General features: G+C 45.0%; 2 protein-coding genes across 2 annotated transcripts; one reads left to right on the forward strand and one right to left on the reverse strand.

Moving 5' to 3' along the window:
* Nucleotides 1-7,656, forward strand: gdi1 (GDP dissociation inhibitor 1). The gene is made up of 11 exons (XM_061074697.1): nt 1-356; nt 3,217-3,324; nt 3,492-3,591; nt 4,081-4,215; nt 4,327-4,525; nt 4,658-4,789; nt 5,557-5,656; nt 5,774-5,945; nt 6,148-6,292; nt 6,407-6,461; nt 7,478-7,656. The coding sequence occupies exons 1-11, from the start codon at nt 312-314 to the stop codon at nt 7,628-7,630; spliced, it is 1,344 nt and encodes a 447-aa protein (XP_060930680.1). The 5' UTR covers nt 1-311; the 3' UTR covers nt 7,631-7,656.
* A 2,742-nt stretch (nt 7,657-10,398) lies between these two features.
* Nucleotides 10,399-22,828, reverse strand: itih6 (inter-alpha-trypsin inhibitor heavy chain family member 6). Its single transcript, XM_061074692.1, has 17 exons — nt 22,715-22,828; nt 21,997-22,032; nt 20,326-20,480; nt 18,208-18,318; nt 17,870-18,117; nt 15,986-16,155; nt 15,787-15,903; nt 15,505-15,676; nt 13,818-15,410; nt 13,671-13,703; nt 13,286-13,303; nt 12,823-12,870; nt 12,686-12,715; nt 12,512-12,607; nt 12,304-12,417; nt 11,464-11,838; nt 10,399-10,637 (listed from the first exon to the last, which is right to left on the reverse strand). The coding sequence occupies exons 1-17, from the start codon at nt 22,826-22,828 to the stop codon at nt 10,399-10,401; spliced, it is 3,669 nt and encodes a 1,222-aa protein (XP_060930675.1).
* Nucleotides 22,829-25,402: the final 2,574 nt, after the last annotated feature.

Raw genomic sequence — 25,402 nt, forward strand, 5'->3', positions numbered from 1 at the left:
AGCTGGAGGATGCGCACTAGCTCCCGACGCGCAGCCACATTGTTCTAGAGACTGCTCCACGATCAGGGCCATCTTTGGTCGTGCTCGCCGGTGACAGTGTGGACACTTCACTCCCTCGGTTCTTCAGATCCGTGCGATCCAACGAGCAGCAGCAGCCCCCCCCCTACTCGGAAGGAGCCGGTTGAAGACCCTCGGCCCCCCCCCACCCCCCGCGGAGACAGAAGAGACAGGTCCTAGGACTCAGTGGCTCATCGCCTCCTCCTTCGACACCCTTCGTTTCTGTAAAGAGGGCGAGACGCTGCTGAGACAACATGGATGAGGAATATGATGTGATCGTTCTGGGCACCGGGCTCACGGTGAGTAGGTCGGGTGGAGAAGCAGCAGATCGGTGCTGGGGGGGGGGATGAAGGTGGGTTTTTATTTTATATTTGGTGGAGTCCTGCAGACTCTCCCCATGCGCCAGGAGAGAAATCCTCCTGCATCCCTGTGACAGCAGGACAGAAAACCTGATAAGAGATCTGCTCCCTGGGGTTAAACCCACATCTGAACCTGGTTGTGAGGGACACGATGCGTGAGGAGGTTTAATTTGATCTGGTTCGGTTTGATGTGGATCCGTGCGGCCGGGTCTGGGGGGTGCTACACCCTGTCTCATCTTCTAGGCGTAACCCCAGTGTGTCATGGTCCTGTGTGCACAGACAGGCCTTCATCCTGAGGTTGGCGCAGGCCTGAGCTCGGGTTTTGCTCCTCATCACTCCTCCTCACACCCAGTGCGGCAGCAGCAACACACAACCCAACACAACCCAACACAACCTCACACAACCTCACACATCCTCCCGACACGGATCCAGGTTTCTGCTGCTACACAAGCGACGTTTTGGGACTTTTATAAACGGCATCAAACACACTTCTGTCAGATCAGTTTCACGACAACACGTTTTGTAACGATCGATGACATCACCCTCACGTTGTGGTGGAAAATGTAGATGATTATTATAATGTGTTATTATTATTATTATAACAGTACATAACAGATTCATGGGTGAAAGGATCCAGTCGCGCATGCGCACACCGCTCCCTATGTCCTGCTGTCAAACCCTCCTAACTTGCATTTGCTCTCAGCTTCAGTTAATATGTAACGCAGGGTTTTAAACTGCATGAAAGGTGTAATATGTAACTTTCTCACATAAAAATGTCTTTTATACAACAATAAAACCTTTTTGTATTTATACAACTGTCCCAGATCCGGATGTGGCCCACTTCAGGCAATGATGTGGCACTTCTGGTATTCTGATGGCCAGTTCAAAATTGATGTGAGCCTGTGGTTCACTTGTAAAATAGCAAATGTGGCCCAAATATTCTAAAAACAAACCTGGGATTTCTTTGTCAAACTTGCAAACATATGATACATGGTGAATTAGATATTACAAAACAAATTTGGGCCACCTTTGGTTGACTTGTGGTATTGCTATGCTATTACCTGTGGTCCAGATCTGGCAAACAGGAGTGCCCGGGTGTCATCATTCATATCCGACCCGAATCTATTTTGCATTGTTGTTCTGCAGCATTCGTTCTAAGTTCTTCTTGTTTGAAACAGGCTGTTTATTTGGCCGGTGGTGTCGCTGGTTGCAGTTTTCTATCTGAAGCTGTAAAAGTGACCTGGAGTAATTGAGCCACGCCGAATAAAGTCTGGACTCAGTCCTCAGAACCCCGAGGCTGTTCAGCGTTTTTATTAAGACTTTATTGATATTGAACGTATCAAATGTCCAAATGTGCACTAGTTTCTACACTGCACCTCCTTGGGCCCTTAACATTAAATATTACTTACAAGTCTGAACGATTCTTGAGATGTGTGGGCCACAGACAGACAGACAGACAGGCAGACAGAGAGACAGACAGGCAGACAGAGAGACAGACAGACAGACAGAGAGACAGACAGGCAGACAGAGAGACAGACAGACAGGCAGACAGAGAGACAGAGAGACAGACAGACAGACAGGCAGACAGACAGACAGACAGACAGACAGACAGACAGACAGACAGACAGACAGACAGGCAGACAGGCAGACAGACAGACAGACAGACAGACAGACAGACAGACAGACAGACAGACAGACAGACAGACAGACAGACAGACAGACAGACAGACAGACAGACAGACAGACAGACAGACAGACAGACAGAGACAGACAGACAGACAGACAGACAGACAGACAGACAGACAGACAGACAGACAGACAGACAGACAGACAGACAGACAGACAGACAGACAGACAGACAGACAGACAGACAGACAGACAGACAGGCAGACAGACAGACAGACAGATTTAATAACCTGGACTGTGGTGCCGCAGATCTCAACTGACAATTCAACACTCAATAAAAACTCCTGAATGATTAACCCTGGACGAATCCTTACCAGGAGAAACCCGTGAAGACAACAACTCCCATGATGCCAAGCAACTCTGCAGTGTCACTAAACTCCGCCTATTGACATCGTTTTGAATGACACGCCCCTCGTGGCAAATTGTCAGCTTACATCCCATCACAAGCTCTCAGGTCAGATGTCAATGCACAAAGCATTTATGACGCATTGGGATGCAATTGATTGAACCACATTCAGAAGGGGTGGGGGGGGTGGTTCCCATAAGACCACATCCTTTTAGGGAACATGTGTCCTAGGAAACAATGAAGGACCGCCCGTTCAGGCGACGCCCCCTGGATTTATGTATTAACAGAACATATGAATCGTAGAAATTGCATTTAGAAGCTGGCTTTGTCCGTGAACATTTCAAAAGGCTAATTGGTTTGTCAAGCGTCAGATGATTTGTCTGAAACAGAACAGAACCCAGTCTGTGTGGTTTGGAGCTTTAATGGAGGCAGTGAGTGCATCGCTGACTCGGACTGGAAATAATCAACACTTCATTTAGTCTTTGCAAACGGAAACCGATGAACATGTTAATTTGATTTTGAGGCGGATATGTGAAATCTCTAACGCCTGTTTTCCAGTTTTCCAGTTCTATACTCTCAAGGACAAAATAATTGAAACACCAAAGACGTCAATGTGTTCTAACACCAGATCCCTGCAGTAAATCAGACTTCCATTAAAGTCACAATTTAAAATAAAGCTGTTTTAATGCCGGTGTTGATTTGTCTGTGTGATCAAATTGATGCTATATCACTGATAATGATGTTTATATTCCATCTTGTTTCACGCAGGAATGTATTCTGTCTGGGATCATGTCTGTGAACGGGAAGAAGGTTCTGCACATGGACAGGAACCCGTACTACGGTGGGGAGAGCTCTTCCATCACCCCCCTGGAGGAGGTAAAGGGCTCCTGGGATCCATAAAAACAATCAATATCGTTTTATGTCCCTCAGTATGTCTCATTTTACATCCAGTGCCATCAGCTGCTCTTTTTACAGGCTTCATTTATCCTTGGAAATGCTCCAGAGTCTGTGAGCTTCATAGATTTTCTCCTCCTTGTCCTCAGGTGTACAAGCGCTTCAGTCTCCCGGAGAGCCCGCCGGAGTCCATGGGCCGAGGACGAGACTGGAACGTGGACCTCATCCCCAAGTTCCTCATGGCCAATGGTGAGTCCCATATCACGTTCTTATATGGAGGGAATATTCAGATCAGGTCCTAATTTAGAGACTTTTGGTTCCATTGGTTTCTCATTTGACGAAATAAGCCGTTCCTAGAGAAACTGTGCGGCCTCAAGGCGGCTGATTTGTCACGGAATGTTAAATAGAAACAAATAACTAATTAAAGCCAAACTTACCGGGAAATAATTACATACATTAGCATGATAAGAACCTCCTGAAATGACAGGAATCATTTAAGGTCTATCTTGACTTTTTTGTTTGGCTCATGTCCAATCTACTAACATGGAGGAGGCAGGGTGAGCCACCAGGGGGCGATCAAGATGATTTGGCTTCACTTTCAGGGAGCTAGCATGTCAGCCATCTTTATTTACAGTCTCTTTATTTGTCTTAACACTGCCAAGGGAGAATGTTTGTTTATAGTAAGTTGGTGGTCGATAGTGAGATGGATAATGTGTGTGTGTGTGTGTGTGTTTGCAGGTCAGCTTGTGAAGATGCTGCTCTACACAGAAGTGACTCGGTACCTGGACTTCAAAGTCGTGGAGGGAAGCTTCGTCTACAAAGGAGGGAAGATCTACAAGGTGCCGTCCACTGAGACCGAGGCGCTAGCTTCAAGTAAGCCGCTCGAATGTGTCCCGTCTCCATTCGTCAGCAGAGATCCGAAGGGCGGTGAGATCAGTGATCGCGATGGAATCTCTACATAAAAGACCTTGTTTGCACTTTCAGACCTGATGGGGATGTTCGAGAAGAGAAGGTTCCGTAAGTTCTTGGTCTTTGTGGCCAATTTCGACGAGAACGACCCCAAGACCTTTGAGGGCGTCGACCCCAAGATCACGACGATGAAGGACGTTTACAAGAAGTTTGACCTCGGCCAGGACGTCATCGACTTCACCGGCCACGCCCTGGCCCTCTACAGGACAGATGAGTAAGTGCAGCAGAGCAAACCACAGTTATTCATAAAGTCATAACAACAGTTTGATAGCTTCTTCTTCTTCTTTTTCTTGAAAACAAAGAGCCTTTGCATTTTCAACAACTTCCCTTTTCTCTTCTCTACCAGTTATCTGGATGTTGCCTGTCTGGAGACCATCAACCGCATCAAGCTCTACAGTGAATCACTGGCACGATATGGGAAGAGCCCTTACCTCTACCCCCTGTACGGGCTGGGAGAGCTGCCGCAGGGATTCGCCAGGTATTCGGATTATTTCACTTGATAATGTATATAATAGATTTTTACTATTAGGACCTGTTGAAGAAAACAATTCAGAGATTTCTATTGATTTCATAACTTTACAGAAATAAATAGATAGAATCCTTTATTAGTCCCAAATTTGAGGGTTTTACATCAGCAGCGCAGGCACAGTGCAACAAGAACAAACGAAAGAGCAAAACAACAAAGTAAGAAACAAAAAACAACAATGAGCAAAAAGAAAAAGTAAACAGTCAAATAAGCAAATAAATAGTAAGTAGTAGAACAACTGAACAATACAATTAAATAATTAGATAATTAAATTAAATAATTAAATAAATTAAATTGCAAGTATTGTGTTGTGTGTTAATGGGGTCACAGCTGGTTATACAGTCGTTATACAGTTATAAAATCGTAATGTAAAAAACATCAACTTGTAGAACCTTTCTCACAATATTACAACTGTGTTATTGGAGATTTGGGGAATAAAGATGTAATCCTACAATAACAAATCTGTAATATGATCAGAATAAATTCTTAATTGAGATAAAACTCGTAATATTGCAAGAAAAAAGAGTTTTATCTCAATTAAGAACTTATTCTCCTAATATTACAGATTCATTCTTTTAAAAATACATCTTTATTCCCTAAATCCCCATATTATTTTTCTCCAACATGGCCCTGATACTTGGCTGTAGTTTTTAATAGATTTAATGCAAAGATATTGATTTCACGTGACTTCTCAAATCTTATTTGCTGGTCATGTGTAGGTTGAGTGCGATCTATGGAGGAACCTACATGCTGAACAAACCAGTGGATGAGATCGTGATGGAAGACGGACACGTGGTTGGAGTGAAGTCCGAGGGCGAGGTACATCCGCTCTGATTGATTCTGAATTATAATACTAATTGAATCGTACCATAACAAACAGAATGGAAACTAACACGGTCAGTTAATAAACACGTTGCTGTCGCCTTCCCGCTGCAGGTGGCTCGTTGTAAGCAGCTCATCTGTGACCCCAGCTACATCCCCGACCGCGTCCGCAAGGCCGGTCAGGTGATCCGCGTGATCTGCGTCCTCAGCCATCCCATCAAAACCACTAATGACGCCAACTCCTGCCAGATCATCATCCCCCAGAATCAGGTCAACCGCAACTCAGGTGAGGGTCAGGCTCACGTGTCGGCAAATCAAGAAACAGGGGAATTTTATAGAGGGAAGTTCTTAGAGCAATTTACACCGATTTCAGATAAATGGAACTGATTTTATCTTCTGTCAGGCTTCAAGTGTTTTTTCTCTTTATGTCTTCCCAATGAAAACGTCTGATTTTCTCCTCCTCTTCCTCCTCCTCGTCTCTTCTCCAGACATCTACGTGTGCATGATCTCCTACGCTCACAACGTGGCGGCCCAGGGCAAGTACATCGCCATCGTCAGCACCACAGTGGAGACCAGCGACCCCGAGGCGGAGATCGAACCGGCCCTGGAGCTGCTGGAGCCCATCGACCAGAAGTCAGTCCCACTTCTTTCCCAACATTCAGCTTTTCATTCAGGATTTAACGAACGAAACACGATGAAACTGTTTGTAAGCTGTGTGTGTTTAAAGGAGATGTTTTCTCTGGACAGGTTTGTGGCGATCAGCGACTTGTATGAGCCCACGGACGACGGCACTGAGAGTCAGGTAAGACTGTTTCCAATAGAAAGGGTTTTCACATATAGTCCTAGATCTGTGAAAGCTGAGAGGTTCATAACCACATCGTGTCACACATGCATTCCTGAAGCTGTAGATTCACCTTAAAACTATTTCCTGAGAAAAACCTATGATATTAATGGACAAAAAACATGTATGCAGCTGTTTTGGGAAGTTTCTAAAATATCTCAACAACATGATACCTTCAAATCTTTTTTCCTTTTTCAACATTTTAACATTTTAACATCACCATGAAAATGTCCTTGTTTAATTATTATATTTCATCCTTATTTTGAATGAGTTTAAATATGAAAATTCTGCTTTATTAGTTAAATAAGTGCTAAATAAGACAAATCCAATGTCCTTGTTTCATTTTCTCGACTGATTAGAGCCGAGGGTTTTTACAGATTTCGGCGGATCTCTTTTTATCTGATCTGTCCCCAAAAAAATCAATTCTTGTCCTGTTTCGTAGCAATAAAAGTCCGGTTGTGAATAATATATGAACAAGCCCGTCTGTCGAGAACTTCAGAATACAGACGAAGGTTTGATGAGAGAAAATTCAAATTTTAAGATACAATTCTTTCAACTAATTAAGATCCAAGGACACAAACAGATAAAGGGAAGAAAAACAAACTCCACAATGTGTATTTTTAATCTTTTCTCTCCTCTATAGTCTGAACAATTATGTACAAACAATGTAGCTAAAAACCTGAAAATTGACCATTGCTATAAAACCAGTTCATGTCTGTAGTGTCTCACCTTAAATACTTTAAACTAAACAATTTAAACCTCAACTTTTAAATGTTTATACAGATCTATTTTATAAAAGATAAAATAATCTTTTATTTCGATTATAACTGGTCCTTTTAATTTGAAATTGATTTATTTGAATTCCATCTCTGTTGTTTTGTTACGTCCCTGTCCCTTGGATCTACCTCTGTGTATAAATCCTGATCCCTGACTGGATGTGTCCCTGAGTCTCGGTCTCGCTCTGTCCTCGTCCCCAGGTCTTCGCCTCGAGGACCTACGACGCCACCACCCACTTCGAGACCACCTGCAACGACATCAAGGACATCTACAAACGCATGACCGGCAGCGACTTTGACTTTGAGAACATGAAACGCAAACAGAACGACGTGTTCGGGGAGGATGAGCAGTGAGCGGGAGAGGGGCTCCTGAGAGGAGGCGGGGCCTGGGAGGGGAGACGGGGGGGGGCGAAACAGGCGGCAGAAGGGGGTGTGTCTAAATCCTGGGTGACGGGGGGGTAAAATGTGGGAAGAGGGCGTGTCCCTGGGCTCCGCCTGCACTTCGCCGTCTGCCTCCTCTTCCTGAGGTCCGTCTCTCTCTCTCGACACAAACACATAAATGCTCACAAACACACACACACACACACACACACACACACACACACACACACACACACACACACACACACACACGAGCTGTTCAAATACTCACACTCTGTATCTCTGTCACTGAAAAGCAGGGTTGATAAGGTCTTTCATTCCATCGTAGCATTTACAGTATAATCATGTCTTAACTACTATAATTAGAGGTGAATTTATTACTCGTTGTCGGCCATTTTCAAAGCGTTTCATTCTTTCTGTGACGTCTCTCCCGTCGGGTCAGCGCTCGCGGCGGCGGAGGGGGCGTGTCCGAACGGCGAGCTCTGACACGACGGCGCCGGCGATGGCTTAGCGTAGAATCCTCTGGTCAGGGTCACCTCCAGGGGACGTGCATGCATCTGTCACACACGGTAGAACTGTACATAGACTGGGACGACACTGCGGTTTGAAGGCTGGACCATTCCACGCATCGCTCCTGTCAACCCTGCTTCACTTTCTCTCTCTCCGTCTTTTACTTGTGTTACTTCAGTAGACGCCGTTCCCTCTGGGTCACACGTCTGTTGGTCGGGCAAAAAAAAAACAAAAAAACAAGACAAAAAAAAAAACGTGATGAAGAGTTAAATATAAATGGGCTGTTCTGTCACATGATAGTTCTCTCACGCTGCAGTGCTGTTGTGTTTCCCTGTGCTCGCAGGCAAGCTAACCGGTGGCTACTAACCTTCCACACCCCGAAGAAAAAAACACACAAAAAAAAACAAAACCTGTTCCTTTGCTTGTCTCCGTTGTGTAATGTCAATTTTTTTGAATTTGAATAGTTTACATTCTAACACCTTAAATTATTGAAGAGTTTTTATTTCTATATATTTGGTGCACGTTTCACTGGCTGAAGTTATGAAGTTTACAGAGCTGAGGTTGAAGCTGCGATGGACGTGACGTGAAGGTTGGACGAGGAGGATTCAGGATCTGGAACGAGTGGTTACGATAAATCGTACGCGTTGAGATGCGGAAAAGAGGAAGAAGAATGTGTGTGTGGAGGATGTTTCCGATTGGACGTTTGCAGATTTTCAGAAATGAGGGCGAAGACTGAAATTTCAGCTCATACTTGTAGTGAAAGCACCGGATCGTGTCTTGGTTGTTTCAACCCTTTGTGTGTCTCATTGAGTCGAGTCGTTTCCTCCGTCGAGACCGAACCCGACGGAAAAGTGTCGCTGTGAATCTCCTTAAAATCTTTAAAAGACATTATAGGAAAAGTTTGAAGCCACAGTTAAAGAAGTTCCCGCCCCACGAGAACGAACCAAGATGCTTTTATTTGGTTGTCGCCTTAATTTGGGGTCGAATTGATTGATTGGTTTGGACTAAACGTCGGCGGCAGCTCGGTCCTGTGATTGGCTAAAACACAGCAGCGGTTCCATCTCACTTCATCCAGCACAACCGACCCCTCAGCGACCCCACGACCAGCTGACGGGTCCGGGGTTATCCACGTGTCTTATTGTTATGATCTATTTATTTAAACTTCACTGATATATATCTCCCGAGAGGTTTCATGTCGAACGCACGTGCTCCGCTGATCGTTTTTTTTTTCCTGATCCGAAGACGAAAAGGATTTTTTTCAAAGTGACGCACACCGACGTTATCTGTTTTGTTATTTGCTGTGTTCTCACGTGTTATGTTTACCTCGATTATCGATCATTCCAGTGTGGCATCATCATTCAATGTGGTTATTAGCATTCCTAAGAAACAGGTTTGGATGGAAGGAGTCTACACAGCTGTGTTCTCACGACAGTTTCTCACCGTGCGTCACTGAAAACTGTGTGTGCTCCGTGATTGGATAGAAACTGGAACACTGTTTACTCTCAAGATATATTTGAAGCCCCTCCCCTTCCCTGGCCCTTCCACTGTCCTCTCTCTTTTTTTTTATTTATTGAAAACAAACGCCTCATGTGTGGTTGTACTGTTTTAATTTCCATCCGGATTCGGCCTCTGAAAACCACTATTGACAATAATATCCCTTGAAATTGACAAAAGAAAAGAGTTCAGACTGAGTAGTAGAAAAACTTACTGTCCTTGTTTGATCACTAGTACGTGAAACAATGCCTAATGTCTTGTGTAACAATTAAAAATGAATTAAACTATGAATGAAATGATAGAAAAATAAAAAAAAGCACATGGCAAACCTGGAAATACCCTGATTCTGTTTTGTGTAACCTTCATCGGTGTCTACACACACACACACACAAATAATAGTATTTTATATACACAGTTTTTAAAAGACGAGCTTGGATAATCCTTCACCGGTGCAATATAGGAATAATCTGATAAATATCTTCAGGAGTTATGAACAGAGTTGTGGTCGCCACGCGCTCAGCAGAACATTGCATCAGACACAGAACACAGAAGAATCATTCAGTCCTTCAGCTCGTTTCTCCAGCTCCACGTCCTCTTCACTCTTTCCTTCGTCCACCCTCGTCTTCCTCTTGTGTTACCACAGAATACTTCAGAGCCTGTGTCCCTTTATCCTCCTCCTGCTCTTCTTCGTCCTTTGTCCACTGACCGTGCCGAGGTGGGAGGTGCCTCAGCCGGAGTCACACGTGCTCCACCACGTAGCTCTCGTACGGTCGGCCCAGGAGTCTGTGGACCTCGGCCTTGGGCACCACCCAGCACTTGCCCTGGTGGCGTCTCCGCACCGAGTCCTTCAGCGTCTTGTCCTGCAGGGTCACCGGCACGTGCTCCGACCCCCACCTCAGGAGGCCTCGGGCGGAAACTCCGACCTCCAGACGACCTTTCACCCCCGTGACGCTCATGTCAGCGTGTTGAAACTGGCCTGTGGGCAGAGAGAGGAGCAGGATGTATATTCACACTGTACTTAAATGTGAATGTGACACTTTCATGATACTTAAACAACTTCCAGGCAAAGTACTGAACTTTACTGTTACTTATATTAAGATCCAACCTGTTGTACTTGTACTGGTGGTAGAAGTACTCACTTCACTGAAGTACCAGTACAACAATGTACAAATACAAACCTTGCATTTTAATCACACACAAGTATAGTATTATCAGCAAATTGTGCTTCGAATATCATATAGTATCAATTGTTAATTAATGTTTGTATTTTATTATAAAATTTAATGTAATAAATATTAAAATATAGGATAAACTGAATTGTAACTAGTATTTCTAGTTGTTAAACCAATTATTATTATTCAGAATTTATCTAATATAATTTTGCTCATTTTGCTGGTATATTTTTTTATGGATAAATAAAGAAGGTAAATGTTTATATAGTTGAACTGGAACTATATAAACGATAGAACTTTTTGGGAATAAATATTATGAAGATTAAAAAAAATTGGTCACAAACAAAAACAAACCCGAGATGAAATTATTTTAATTATGTTTAAAAACTTATAGTGGATCATAAATTAATTAATTTTGTATAGGGGTCAGGTTAAAAAAGCAGCTTCAACCTTCACCATAAGGTTTACATCTAAATCCTGTGTATTTGTTTATTCTATTTCTTTTGTTCCCCATTGCTTTGTTGTTTTGTACCAAATTTCTGGAAATATAATATGTAGACGAACAGTTTTCTCTCTTTCTAATAATCTATAACGTATCTTATGATTAGGAGCTCTACAGTGTTTAATTACCCAGAAGCCCTCGGGTTGAGGCGGACAGCCCTCGTCCGTCTGTGATGTAAAATCCCAGGTGAGCCATCTGAAGGTAACTGGGATGCTTGTAGTGGTGGAACAGGACCAGGAACCGAACATCCCTGGCCAGCTCGATCCGGCAGCTCTGGTGGTTGTCCACGGCGACGGCCACGCCCTGCCTCAGCACCGAGCCCTGCTGGTTGATGGGGAGGATGTCCCGCCCCTCTCCTTCCACCACCACGGCGTCCAGGGACACCGTGATCAGGATCCCACCGGCGCCCGTGGAGATGGTGAGGCGGTCGAAGTAAGTTCGGGTCCGGTCCTCCGAGCCGTGTTTGGAAGGAGCTCCGATCAGGTGACCGTCCACTATGATCCCTGAGGAGGAAGGAGAAGGGATGTTCACACTTCATAACAGTGATGAGGTATAAATAATGAATATTAGGTCAGTGACCCTTCAAAACCTGCTTGTTTGAAATGTTGTGTTCTCTTTTTATTGTTTGTGTGCAGAGATTTCTATAAACTGTCTATGTTGCAGAGTGAATTTTGTGTTCATCCTACCTGGTTTATCTGCAGTGAAGATTTTATTGTCAATGTTTTTCAATAAAAAAAGCAGAATTTGCTTTATTACTTTTCACGTGTGTGGTTAACGAAGAAGTTTGATGATTTACTGATTCGGTGTAATTTGTTCATAAATCTTCAGACTCAAATTCACAACTTTTCATGAAAGCTCCATAATTCAGCTCGATATAAAGCAGCACGGAGGTGACTCTGTGAATATTGTTGAAATGAGAGAAACCCCAGCGACTCCATGGGAATCAGCAGATTGTTCCAGATGTTCACCTCTGTCTGGGTCCTCCAGCAGCCTGAGAACATCATCAGCTCTCCCGTCCACCGTGAAACACAAGTTCTGATGCAGCTTCGGCAGCTGGAGCACAAAATGTGGATCTCCATCGACTGCGACAGACAAAGTGGAGCAGTTAACAGGATCCACGAGTATACGTAAAAACATTCAGATCGTTTCTATCAGGATGAAAGTGGAGCTGCTGACCTGAGGAGGAGAAGACCCTCACGGTGCTCAGCCGGGACGGAGGTTCTAAAAGCATAAGACATTCAACTGAAGGACAGTCCTCCTCACTCCCAAGCACTGAAACCAATCACAGCACTACACATGTAGTCATGTAGTAACATGTGTGTTTATACAGTAAAACACGTGAACACTTACCGAAGGATCCCGTGTCGGCAGAATCGTCCCCTGAAAATACGTCAGAAAATGGATTTGACGTGGATTTTGTTTTGATTTTTGTTGTAATGTTTATGAAGCAGCTACAGAATATTCTCCGATAAACATGTCAAACTTACAGGCGTCATAGTTGAGGTCGTAGTCGTAGTCGTAAGTAGGTTCGTAGTCTGGGAAGTGAAATTCAGGAAATAAGAAACGTTCTGGAAACAATCTGCTTCACGTGGGAAATTGAATGAAGTTGTTTTCACCCCCATTTGTTCGTTTGTATGTTTATAAGATTACATAAAGAAACCAGGACAGATTATCATGAAACTTAATGGAAGGAGGCAGTTTGCTTCAGGACAGAACCCGTTACATTATGGGAAAGATCTTTTATTTTATCACTCTCATCTCATTTTGAAACAGAGCATTTTCATCATTTTCACAATTAACCAGAAATGAAAATAATCAGCCACATTTGGAGAACTGATATCTACGAGTGATATTGAGTTTAAGGGACTCTTTGGCCTTGGTGATGATATATGACCTCCACTAGTTTGACAGGCAACAGCAGGATCATGAAGCATTAACAGTGATACTCACCTTTCACAAGGTCAAAATCTATTTAATGGGAAAGAGATAGAACATAAGATTATTGACGATTCAGGTTCGTGGAAAGTCCGATTAAATTTGCTGAATTATTGTGAGAATTAAAATGCTTGAGTGACGTATTATTTATATTTAAACAAGTGTTTATTATTAATTATTTAGGGATTTAAATCTTCTGACCCGTAAAATATCTAAATCTCCAGCTACAGTCGAAAAATGCTTGTTATCACTTAAGTGCCTTTTTGAATTAAAGGACTTTTATTATTGTTAGATTAGATTAGATTAAATTAAATTAATCTGCACTTGGATGCATCTTCACCAGAAAAATGCAATTAAAACCTCAGAATGAATCATGTGTAGAAATGAAGTTAATCTTCACCTTTTCTCTGGATCTGGATGGAAGTGGAGACATCTAGTGGACAGATTTAAAAGCACATTCAGTTTGAGAAGCTGCAGAATATATTTTTCAAACATTCCAAACACAGACATGAAGATTTTTCAAATTAGACAGAAAATTAAATCCTACCCAGAAGCCCGGCTGCCTCCCACAGCCGCGGCCCGTCGGTCACCCCGGGCATGGGGGCAAAGGTCGCTGACACCAGGGTGGCGAAGCTGACCTCCGGTTCACCGACTGCATTCGTGTCGTTGTCTTCCACAGCCGGTGCCGGGGGGGGCGGTGAGGTGAGGGGGGGCGACGGCTCGGGCAGGGAGGAGATGTTTCCAGGCTGAGGAACATCTGGAGCAGACGTGCTGCTGCTCTCCAGCTCTGCAGGGGGCGCTGTCGCTTTGACAGGAGGTAGAGCCGCCCTGGAGGTGTTGGGCTGTGGGCTGAGGGGTCTCCCGGTCAGAGGAGCAGGGGCGCTTCTGCCCGGGGACATGGGGGTGAACGCTGGCGTGGAGGTGGTGGTGGTCTTCGTGGCGTTGGGCGGGGGGGTGCTGGAGAGTCTCCCGGGTGCAGGCGGTGCCGCGGTCCTCAGAGCACGAAGCAGAGGAGTGGAGATCCTCCCAGCCGGAGGAGGAGAGCCGCTCCTGGAATCGTTCTTCTTACCAGATAACGGTGCCGGGGCAGTTTTAGCCGGACTGGGACCCGAGGTCGTGGTGGTTTTCCTGGACGAGGTTCTCGCTGTGGAAGTTGGGGAGGAGCTTCTCTTGTTCGGAGGCGACTGAGGAGAGTCTGGTCTGGTTCTGCTCGGCCTGGAGTTCGACGCCGCGCTGGGCTTCCTCGCGGCGCCGTCGGCTGCTGGTTTGGTCGTAGCCGTCGTCGTCCCGGTTGTGGTTATGGTGGCGGCGGTGGTGGGTTTGGCGGTGGTGGGTTTGGCGGTGGTCGGCGTCGGAGCTGCTTCGTCTGCGTCCGGCTTCACTACGACCAAAGAGGTGACCGGCGTCACGAAGTTGTATTTGAGGGACAGGTTCGTGGCCTTGTCGGCAAAGAGCCTCTGCGCCGCCGGGTCACTGGTGTTGAGTTTGGCGAGTAGCAGCTCTTTGATGGTGGAATACGCCCAGAGACGCTGCACAAAGCTGGACACGCCTCCCAACGCCCCCCCACACTCCAGGGAACCGGCGCTCTGGTTGCCCTTCGCCTGAGAGACCAGCACATCGTTCTCCAGGTTCACTCGCTGCTTTGCATCGGTGGCCGACATCGACACCTGGAAACCTTTCACCCCCGGTTTGACTCTCCCGGCCACGACCAGCTCCGAGCCCTGGAAGTAGTTTGGGAACATGGAGCGCGTGATGTCGAACGCCTGCTCGTCCAGGTAGGACAGCTGGACGTCCGAGAGCAGAGGGCTGGCCACCTCATCGTAGAATCCCTTCAGCTGCAGAGCGGCGTCCGCGTCCTCGTAAACCATCCGGGCCACGCCGCGGTTGTCCAGCGCCAAACGCTTCAGGAGGAGGAGGTCGGCGTCGTCGCCAAAGGCCAGACCGAACAAGGAGGCGGAGCCCAGGGCCTTCTTGGCGTTATTGAGGATGGTGTCGCCGGCCGTTACTCCGATGGTGGCTTCGCCGTCGGTGAGGAAAATGACCAGCGGGACGCGGCGAGACGTGTGGCGTTCGGACGAGCCGGAGGACGGAGGGTTGACGAGCTGGGCCGCCGAGAGCAGAGCTGCGTTGATGTTGGTCCCTGAAGAAGAGATGGAAACCAGTTTTAAAGATGGAGACCGACCACAGAGCGAGTAAGAAGAAGACAACTCCAGTGACATCACGTCCTGACTCACATCCTTCGGCAATGATCCTCTTCACGAACTCTCGGGCGTCTCTCACGTTCTGCCGAGTCGCCCTCACCGTCCGGCCCCTCCTCCACGTGTGGACCTTGTCTGAGAAGGTGATGATGTTGAAGTGGTCTCCCTCCCTCAGGTCGGCCAGGATGGTGCTCATGGCCTGTTTGGTCTACTGGCAGAAAGCATCACTACTGACGACAGGATATTGTGCGACTGTTTCCTCATCTCTTGTTGTCTAAATGCAGATCTACGGCTCTAGAGGCCGTTTGTCCACTTTACCTGTTTTATTTTGGTGCCGATCATTGAGCCGCTGACATCGATGACAAATATAACGTCCTTAGGAACCACAGGAAGTCCCCTGGGTGCAAAGTAGTGCACGAAGTAGCCGTCGTACACCTGAGGGAAAATGGTAAAGCGTATTATTTGTCAGCACCACAAACACACACTGTGACGATGCCGATTTAAAATAACCTCTGACCTGGACGTCACCTAACACGTCTCTGATGTCCACGTCGTACTGAACGATGAAGTCAGCGTCCAGACCCCCTGGGGAGAGGGTGGTCTGCTGCTGCAGCGTCGGGCTGAAGCGAACGCGAGCGCAGCCGGAGCTCCGCTCCACCCGGGTGGAGGCCGGGGGGGCGTCGCCGGCTTCACCTGAGGGACCAGGTGGTTCATTCATAGTGTAGTAGCTTTATTTGTCGATTACTTTACATGTACAGACATACAAAGAAATCCATGTATCGTTTCCCACTCTCTCCCACGGTGAAACGGATAAGACAACGAGACATTTCCTAATTCTAAGTAAACAAACAGATTCACGTACAGCTCGTAGAGCAGAATAAGTTTATGTAAAGTAAAGTGTAGACGTACTAAGGTGATAAAAGTGCAAAAGACATTTTGTTTCAGAGTCCTGAGTGATTTGAGTCAACTCTGTGTGTTAGAAATGATCGAAGACCTTTTGGAAATAAGATAATTTACTGTCTTTCTAAGAGAAGTTAGAGTCTGATGCTGGTCAGGTTCGTTCAGCCTGAGGTCTGTAGGTCACTGACTCTGATCCTGGATCGGTTCTCAGATCTTTACTCTATTATCTATTCTCTATTTCTCATTTTGCTTTTTATTCTCTTTGTAACTGTTTTCGTTTTTGGTTTGTCTTACTGTATATTTAACTCTCTTACTGTATATATTGTTTTGTTTTATATTGTTTTATATATATATATTGTTGTTTAATGTCTGATTGTTATTTATGTACAGTGCACCAACCACACCAAGGCAATTTCCTGTATGTGGAAATATACTTGGCAATTAAAAGAATTCTGATTCTGATTCTGATGTTAATAACTTTAACATTTTACTTTACATGTACAGACATACAAAGAAATCCATATATCGTTTCCCACTCTCTCCCACGGTGAAACGGATAAGACAACGAGACATTTCCTGATTCTAAGTAAACAAACAGATTCACGTACAGGACGTAGAGCAGAATAAGTTTATGTAAAGTAAAGTGTTGACGTACTAAGGTGATAAAAGTGCAAAAGAGTGAGTGATTTGAGTCAACTCTGTGTGTTAGTAATGATCTAAGACCTTTTGGAAATAAGACCATTTACTGTCTTTGCAGCGGCGTCTGCGGCTTTTCACGCAGTTGTGACGCAGGACTCGTTGTCATTCATGGTTTTCCAAGCGTTGAGCGTGTTGCCATGCAATTCCCCGCCAGACCACTAGGCAGAGTAATGTTTTTTTGTTGAAAAGAAGAGCCGTTTATTTACATCGCCACGGCGGCTCCTCAGAGCCTTTTTCTGGCCGACAAATCCACCGGTCAGTGACGGGTTATACTAGTGGTCATAGTTTCGAATCTCTTCTGCCAAGTGCTCTTCTATTCTGTTCATATTCGTTCTTCTAAATCTTCCGTGGTTCCCGCCGTTATTATCGGGCATGAACCGGAAATGCGACTCCGGAAATGATGTAGTTAGCAGACCAATCACAACCTTGCCGGTTACGTGAGGCTTGAGGAGCTTTTGCCGTCTGGTTAGAAAAATTGTGCGACGCACGTAACAACGTAAGAAGGGATACGTAAGTACTTAAGGGGCCCGGAAGGGATCTTACGCTTCCAGGCCCGTGAAAACGCAGAAGCATGCGCCCGCCTTTAGAGTCTGATGCTGGTCATGTTAGTTCAGCTTGAGGTCTGTAGGTCACTGACTCTGATCCTGGATCGGTTCTCGGATCTTTACTCTATTCTCTATTTCTCATTTTGCTTTTTATTCTCTACGTAACTCCTTTCATTTAGTTTAGTTTTTAGTTTATGCTCATCTTACTAAGTCTTCTCCTCCGTGTCCTCGGTGGCAGTGACTGAGTCAGATTCTACCTTTCTCCGTGTTGGAGAGCAGCCGGCTCGTCTTGAGAGGAAGAACTCTGATGAAGCTGATGCCCGTCCGCTCCGTGATGCTCACGTCTAACGTCAGGTTCTGCACGGGCTGCCCGGGCCTCAGACCCAAACTGAGCTGGTAGCGGCCGAGCCGTCGGGGGAGCAGCTCCTCGTAGGAGAGAGAGAAGGACATGTGAGCTCCTGACGGGACGCTCACCGCCACGCGGAACTTCTCCATCTCACGCTCTCTGCAACACAAGGGAATTCAAAGATTCAAAACGTGAAGAACAGTGAATCCCAGTTTTTAACTCTGCAGGTTTAAAACAAGCGGGACTGACTTGGTAGCAACCAGTCCTGCCGTCTTCCCTTGCTTCTTGGCAGCGTCGTATATCTTCCTGGCCGCAGCTCTTTCCTTCACCTGGGCCACGTACAGCTTCCCGTTGGAGGTGCTGATGGGAGAAAGGAAAGAGGAAGAAGAAGAAGAAACAGACCTCTGTGTGACTCACGGTGGACGGATTTAATACTTTATTTTGTGTCCTTGTGTTTCCACGTCCGTCACGAAGCTGCTTCACAGACTCGTCAGGCGTGAGGGCGGCGCCCGGGGTCACGAGGAGGTCGAGTGGAAAAGAGTCCTTTCCCTCTGAAAACAGCGCGAGAGAGAGAGAGAGAGAGAGAGAGAGAGAGAGAGAGTTCTCGCCCGCTCCACCCAGTGAAATCCCGACCCAAACCAGCGCTCCCAGTGGGATCCAACTCAAACAGTGCCCCCCCGGTGACCGCTCACGTCATGTGACAAGGTGCTAAATTAAGGTCAAGGCCTTTGAACAAATATATCCAAAGAGAAAAAAAACGCCGGGGTGGGGGGGGGGGGGGAGACGCAGCAGAACGCTATGAGTGGAAAGTGGAGGCGCTTGTGTTTATATGTGTGGCTGGCTGAGGGGGGGTGAAGGCCGGCCAAGCTTCAGTGACCGACACACAGAACACAGACGTCTCAGTTCCACACCCAGATATGCCAACCCCCCCCCCCCCCACCCCCCCCCCCACCCTGGTGATGTGCAGGCGGGTGAAAAGAAGTCAGAGAAAGAGAGAAGTGACAGATTAAGGCCGTAAGAAGCTGCACAAGTTCCAGGCTCACATGAAAAGTCTACATGCATGCACCCTACAGGTGTGTGTGTGTGTGTCTGTGTGTGTCTGTGTGTGTGTGTGTGTGTGTCTGTGTGTGTGTGTGTGTGTGTGTGTGTGTGTGTGTGTGTGTACAGCGTATCTGAACTGGCGCTGTGCCTCTACAAACCATGTGGGGGAGAAAAAAGGAGGACTCTGCAAACTCCTGTCATTTTCTCTATTAAATATCTGACTTGCATTGACAAAGCCTGGTATTCATCCCCCCCCCACCCCACCCACCCGACCTGCTCCAGGTTCTGCTCGGCGCCGCAATGTTGACTTATTTGTGTTGTTTATATTTAGCATTTTTAAAGGCGGGCGGCTCCTGACTCGCTTTTATGCATCTGCTCCGGGTCCTTACGTGATTCCTCTGAAGTTTTATTTCTGGATTCTGACCGTCAATAAGAAAACAAGCTTCACTTATTCCAGCTTCTGCAGCTTATCACAGAGAAATATTATTTTTATGACACTTCTTCGCCAACGTCAACACGCAGTGGGTGTGGCCATGTCGCCATGATGATCGTTTTACAGTGTTGGTAGAGATCAGAGGTGCAGAAGAAAGATGCACAAACACACTAATAAATCAATAATAACCTTTAAAACACGGTGCTATACTGGTTGAAAAGGACAAATATAACGCAACAAGAGGAAACAGTCAAAAAGAAACAATAACAATTTAAAAGCAAGTGAAACAAAGATAACCAAGATACAATAAAACATTATAAAATGATTAAAACAGTTAGATCAGAAGAAGGAGAAAGCACGTTAAGAACTTAGCTCGACGTCCAGAACTGACTTTTTAATGCGGCAATAAAATCGTATATCAATCAATTCTGAAAACAACTGGAAGCCAATAAAGAGATTAGAGTAATATTCTCTTGTCCAGTAGATTTGATGAAGAGTCTGGCTGCTGCGTTTATGAAAACTCTCAGGCAGGTGAAGAGAGAGAATTGCAATAATCCAAACGAGAGGAAACAATATGATGAAGGATAATCTCTAGGTTTCTTCTCCGAGCTGCAGAAATCACAGCCGGACAACTGACGTGATTATTCAAAGGAGTCAAAGGTGACACTGAGATTTTTACATTTGTACCAATTTAGGGACAGAGAGAGAACCCAGGTGCATGAAGGTGCACGTGTGTCAGGGCCGAGATTCATAACCTCTGTCTCGTCAATATGAAGCTGCAAGAAGCTTTATTTCATATCCAGGAAACAGTCACTGAGAGAAAGTAGCAGAAGTGTAGAAAGCAGTGATGAAGGAACCCTGCAGGTAACAGTGAGGAGGACTGACTGACTCACATGCTGAAGTTGGAGATGAACGCAGACGAGGGCAGGTCCACCTCGAACGCAGCCTCCTTGACGACAGGAAGCTGGTTCCACACTGAGCTCTGCACCGTGGTCACGGCGTAGCGGGACGCCACCGAACACCGGACGTGGAAATCCGTCACCTGCAGCTGTAACACGACAGGAAGTCGGTTCAGGGAGAAATCAGTTACAGGGGGGCATCGGGCGTTGTTTATGACTGGTCGGCATTATTTGGTCAATACTATTGAGCTCATAATTCTGCAGCCACAACAATAATAAAACTGTTCTGAGCTCAGTCAATGATTTGCACGTCCAAGGAAGACGACAGCGGAGAGAGAGACGTCTTCAGAGTCTGACAGATACACAGGGACACTGACTGAAGTCTCAGATCATAAACCTCACACTAACTCTTTAGCTTGTGTTGCAACCCTCGGTACAAAGCCGTTCCCGGCCGGGTGTTTACTCGGGTCACGCTGGCGCCCGGCTGGAAGCGACCCGGCCACAGGACGGCAGGACGGGCAGAGGTCGGAGAGCCACATCAGCTCGCTGGTGGTTTCTGACGTGAAGACTGAATTACTGTCCGTTCTCAGGAAGCCGCTTCCCAGCAGACGTGGAAGTGAACTGAGGAGAAACCACATGCAGCGGCTGGTGGGAGCCTGAGAGGAGCTGGAGGCCGACGCCCCCTCTGAGACGCTGGTTGTGTTGTTCACGAAGTCAAAGGTCAAGACCAGGAACAAAGTCTGCTACTTCACTGAGATGCTCGATCCCTTGTTCTACCTGCACTTGCAAATTAATTCACAAACTCGATAGAAGCAGGAATATTTGGGTTTATAGCCGACAAGTTATTACGTAAATATTTTGCAGACTATTTTTTCTTTGGGGCGATTGTGAAATTGCTTTGGCTCAACTCCTCCTGGTTTTTAAATCTGTTGTAAACAGTTTTTAAATCTGACTTGAGCTGACGCACTTCCAAAGACAATATACTGGGGACCAATAAGTGAAGAGTTACATGAGCCATCTGGGGTTGAGATGTACTTTTAGTAGTAACATGAGTACTTTTAAAAACCCATAGACAATTTTATTACAGTGTATAACAATAGAACAATTATTTTACAGCTCAGTATTTAATCTAATATTATTATAAGCATCAAAATAACCTATAAATCTATAAACAAATATATATAGTTACAGTGGTAAAGGCCTCGTGCTTTGTCCCACTGCAACAATAATAATACTTATCTTACATTTCTATATTTATAATCAGTTTTTATCCTAATTTAAACTTGTACATGTTCTCTTGTTTACCTCCTTCTGACAACCTGCTGCTTAATAAGTGAATTTTAATGTCATGAGATCATTAAAATGTGTTTTATCTCATCTCATCGTATCTTTTCTCATCGTATTGAAGTGTTGTTGTTTCATATCTTATCCATTTGATCTCCTCTTAATAATAATAATAATACTGTGCCCTGTAGTTATTAGTAATAGGTTCTGGTACCTGAACAGAAAGGTGTTACCCTCTTATTCTATTTAACATTTAGTTTTCTCCTAAAGTTCTGAGACCCTGTAAACACTGAATAGTTATGCAATAGCAACTTTGTGGGCTTCATTAATAATGATTATTTGACGTTTTAGGCCTATTTCATAGAAACTGCACAGACTTACCACTGATTTTGATGGTTTGCTTTGACGTTTCACTCTCTGGAAAAGAAATAAAGAAACAAGTCAGTGATGGTTGGTTTTATAAAATGTTTGATAAGTGGTTTAATAAGAGTCTGAAAACACTCTGTGATCATGTGGAGCTTCAGAAACGCTCTGGTGCAGGAATACGGTGGAAATCCTGTTTTTTAAAGTAATCTCCACAATCTGCGTGTGTGAGGGTTGGGTCCAGATTCTGTGTCACAGCGTCTGAATCAAAGCCATTCATGAATGGAGGGGAAGTGGAACTGGAAATAAATGCTCTCACTGTACACAGGGCCAGAGAAGGTGCACGGCTTGGTCTCCAAATGTTAATTTTGCACACAAGTCACTGCTGTGTCAAAACATTACCACATATCCTGCTCGTTGCCTGGAATTTAACATAAACAAATAGGTTTAAGAGTGGAAACCCTTTATAGGGGGGACCTACACATCATATAACTCACTCCAGGAAAATAGTATGTGTAAAGTTGTGCGAGTGTGAGTCCCTGCACTGGTTGTGTTCCAGCTCTAAAAGCTCAGTTTAGGACACGTGCACTTCTTGGACATGATCTCTCACAACAGATTTACAGTTAAACCAGTTAACTCCAACTGAATCATGTATATTTCACATCTACATTACATAAATGGTGTGTTTGTGAAAGTTATCCTTCAACGACCAAATGAAAATGAAACAAATCCTCACCTGTAGACGGATATTTGCTCCGAGGTGAACTTCATATTCCCCAGACAATCCTCCTTGAACGTAGAAGGTGAAGAGAACCAAGAAGCACCGGATGGTCACGTTGATCACGTCCATGACGACTCAGGCTCCAGGCTCCAGGACGCAGGAGAAAGTCCCAGTGGAGTGAAGCAGCTCATTCAGCTCAAACCTCACATTTTACACACTGAGGGGCAGTCTCCCCCCCCCCCTCCCCTCCCTCACCTCAGCACAGGTTAAACTGTCTCACTGCAGCGACAATAACAAGAAATAAAAGGAGATGTTGTGATATGACATCAACAACCATGAGAAATTATAAAAAAAAGTCAGAAGAAAGGAGTTGAGTCCGAGAGAGAAGTGTGAGTTCCTCTGGAGAAGCTGCTTCCTGCAGCTCGACTTCACGCACACGCTCCAACGCTGGAAACTTCACAGGCTGCTGCCACCGAGGGTTCGTGAGAAATTAAGGAGTATTAACCCCTGCTTGGCTGTCTCCTCCTCCTCCTCCTCCTCCTCCTCCTCCTCCTCCTCCTCCTCCTCCTCCTCCTCCTCCTCCTCCTCCTCCTCCTCCTCCTCCTCCTCCTCTTCACTCTGCAGCAGTGGTCGAGGAAGAACTCAAACATCTTATTCAAGTAAATGGACAAATAAATGGACCGAATTGTACTATAAGAACCACATTTGCTTCTCTCCTGAGGTCTTGTTTTGAAAAATACTTGAAGTGATTCTGCACTTAAATGTGTTTTAAGCTGTAAACTAAATTATATGACTTTTCTTTGATGAAAAAAATTAATGTTGGTGTTTAAATCACATTTTCTGTCACATTTATTTAAAAAAAAAAAAAAAAAAAGTGTGGGGATGGGACTTATGGACTGTTGCATTGTGGGAAAGAGTCAGAAAGTGTAGACAATTAATGTGTTGACTCACTAAGTAGAAATTATAGTGATGAAAACTTCTTTTATATGTTTTGTCTTGTTTATTATATTAACGGACTCGTTATTTGATATTTTCTGCATTTCTATTTGATGTCAGTTAGTTTCAAACATCTTACTCAAGTAAATGGACAGAATTGTACTAAAAGAACCACATTTGCTTCTTTCCTGACGTCTTACTTTGAAAAATACTTGAAGTGATACTGCACTTTAATGTGTTTTTAAACTGTAAGCCAAATTATATTACTTTTCTTTGATGAAAAACATTAATGTTGGTGTTTAAACCACATTTGCCACCGCATTTATTAAAAATAATCGTAATTTATGGCTTGAACATGGCTCGAGTCGACCATTTGGGACGTCTCTGTGAAAAAGTTGGGGGATGTGACTTATGGACTGTTGCATTGTGGGAAAGAGTCAGAAAGTATAGACAATTGATGTGTTGACTCATTAAGTAGAATTCTACTGTTGTGGCCCAACTGGTGCAAACTTTCTTTAATGGTCTTGTTTATTATATTAACGGATTCTGTACAGAACACGTGATATTTTCTGTATTTCTATTTGATGTCAGTTGGTGCCTGTTGCTCTCATGTGTTGTTCACTGGAATTTGAAAATAAAGGACAATGTACGTTTCAAGACTCTTATTTTATTTCTTCCCGGTGTCGGGACGAGGAAAGAGAGAAATGCAAAATAAACTTTCTAAACTCTTCTGCTTGACGTGTGGTGATTATTTGAATGCACCTGCGTGGTAACAGAAACAAAGTGAACAGTGCAGAGCAGGCGACTCGTTCTTTACCTCATTTATTTACATTCTTTTATTCACACTCAGTAGATTTTGGCGTCTCGTCCACTTCACCACACAAACAATCAGATTTGTGCTGGTGCTGTCCATGGTGCTGATACTCAACCCAGCTAATCAGCAACATGTAGTGTCTCCACATCTGTACACAACAGTTACACATGTGCTAAGTCCCAGGTTATCATAGGTCTCTAAGCTCCGCCTCCACTCAGCCTTCTTGTAAACATCGTGACACTTTTGAAAAATAGAGAAACTCGAGTTAGAAAAAGACACAGGAACGCAAAACAGAATCTACAGCTGCAGGTGATGATCTGTTCAGAGGAGTCCATCGATTTCTTATGAAAGTTCATCCACACGACTACGTTTAAGTTTGAAAATGTTGTGTAACCGTATCGGTTTTTAATCCATGACCGTTCACGTACACTGGACATGTGTGTGCTGGTGTAAACAGGAATCACTCGAATAAAAAGCTCATCTCCTCCACATGTGAACAGTTGAATTATTTAAAAAACAGCTGTTAGCGAAGAGGACAGGGTCACTTTGATTCTCCGTGTTGCCAGAAGCTCTCACGTAAGAGGGTCAGCTGAGAGGAGCTTGAAGAATCAAGGATCCTACTTGTTTGTCCCCTTAAAGACCTGATCAGCAAACAGACATCTCTGTTTCTTTCTGTCCAGACTGACTCGAAGCCCCTGAGGTTTCAAACTAAACTTCTGCTTGTTAGCTTCTCTTAGACTCCGGAGTCACGTGGACAGACAATCTGCAGCAGATACGTTTTCAAATGTAGTGTGTGGACGTAGCCTGAGTCTCGTTTCTACCATCTTTTCTTCTTCTGGTGCTTTGAAGGCCCCTCCCCCCCCCCACTACCACCACCACACTTTCTACTATCCCACCATCAGCCTTTGACTGGAGTGCATCTCTGTTGCAGCAACATCCGGTTTCACAGGCTT

Source organism: Limanda limanda, chromosome 7 (genome assembly GCF_963576545.1).
Source record: "Limanda limanda chromosome 7, fLimLim1.1, whole genome shotgun sequence".
Lineage (NCBI taxonomy): Eukaryota > Metazoa > Chordata > Actinopteri > Pleuronectiformes > Pleuronectidae > Limanda > Limanda limanda.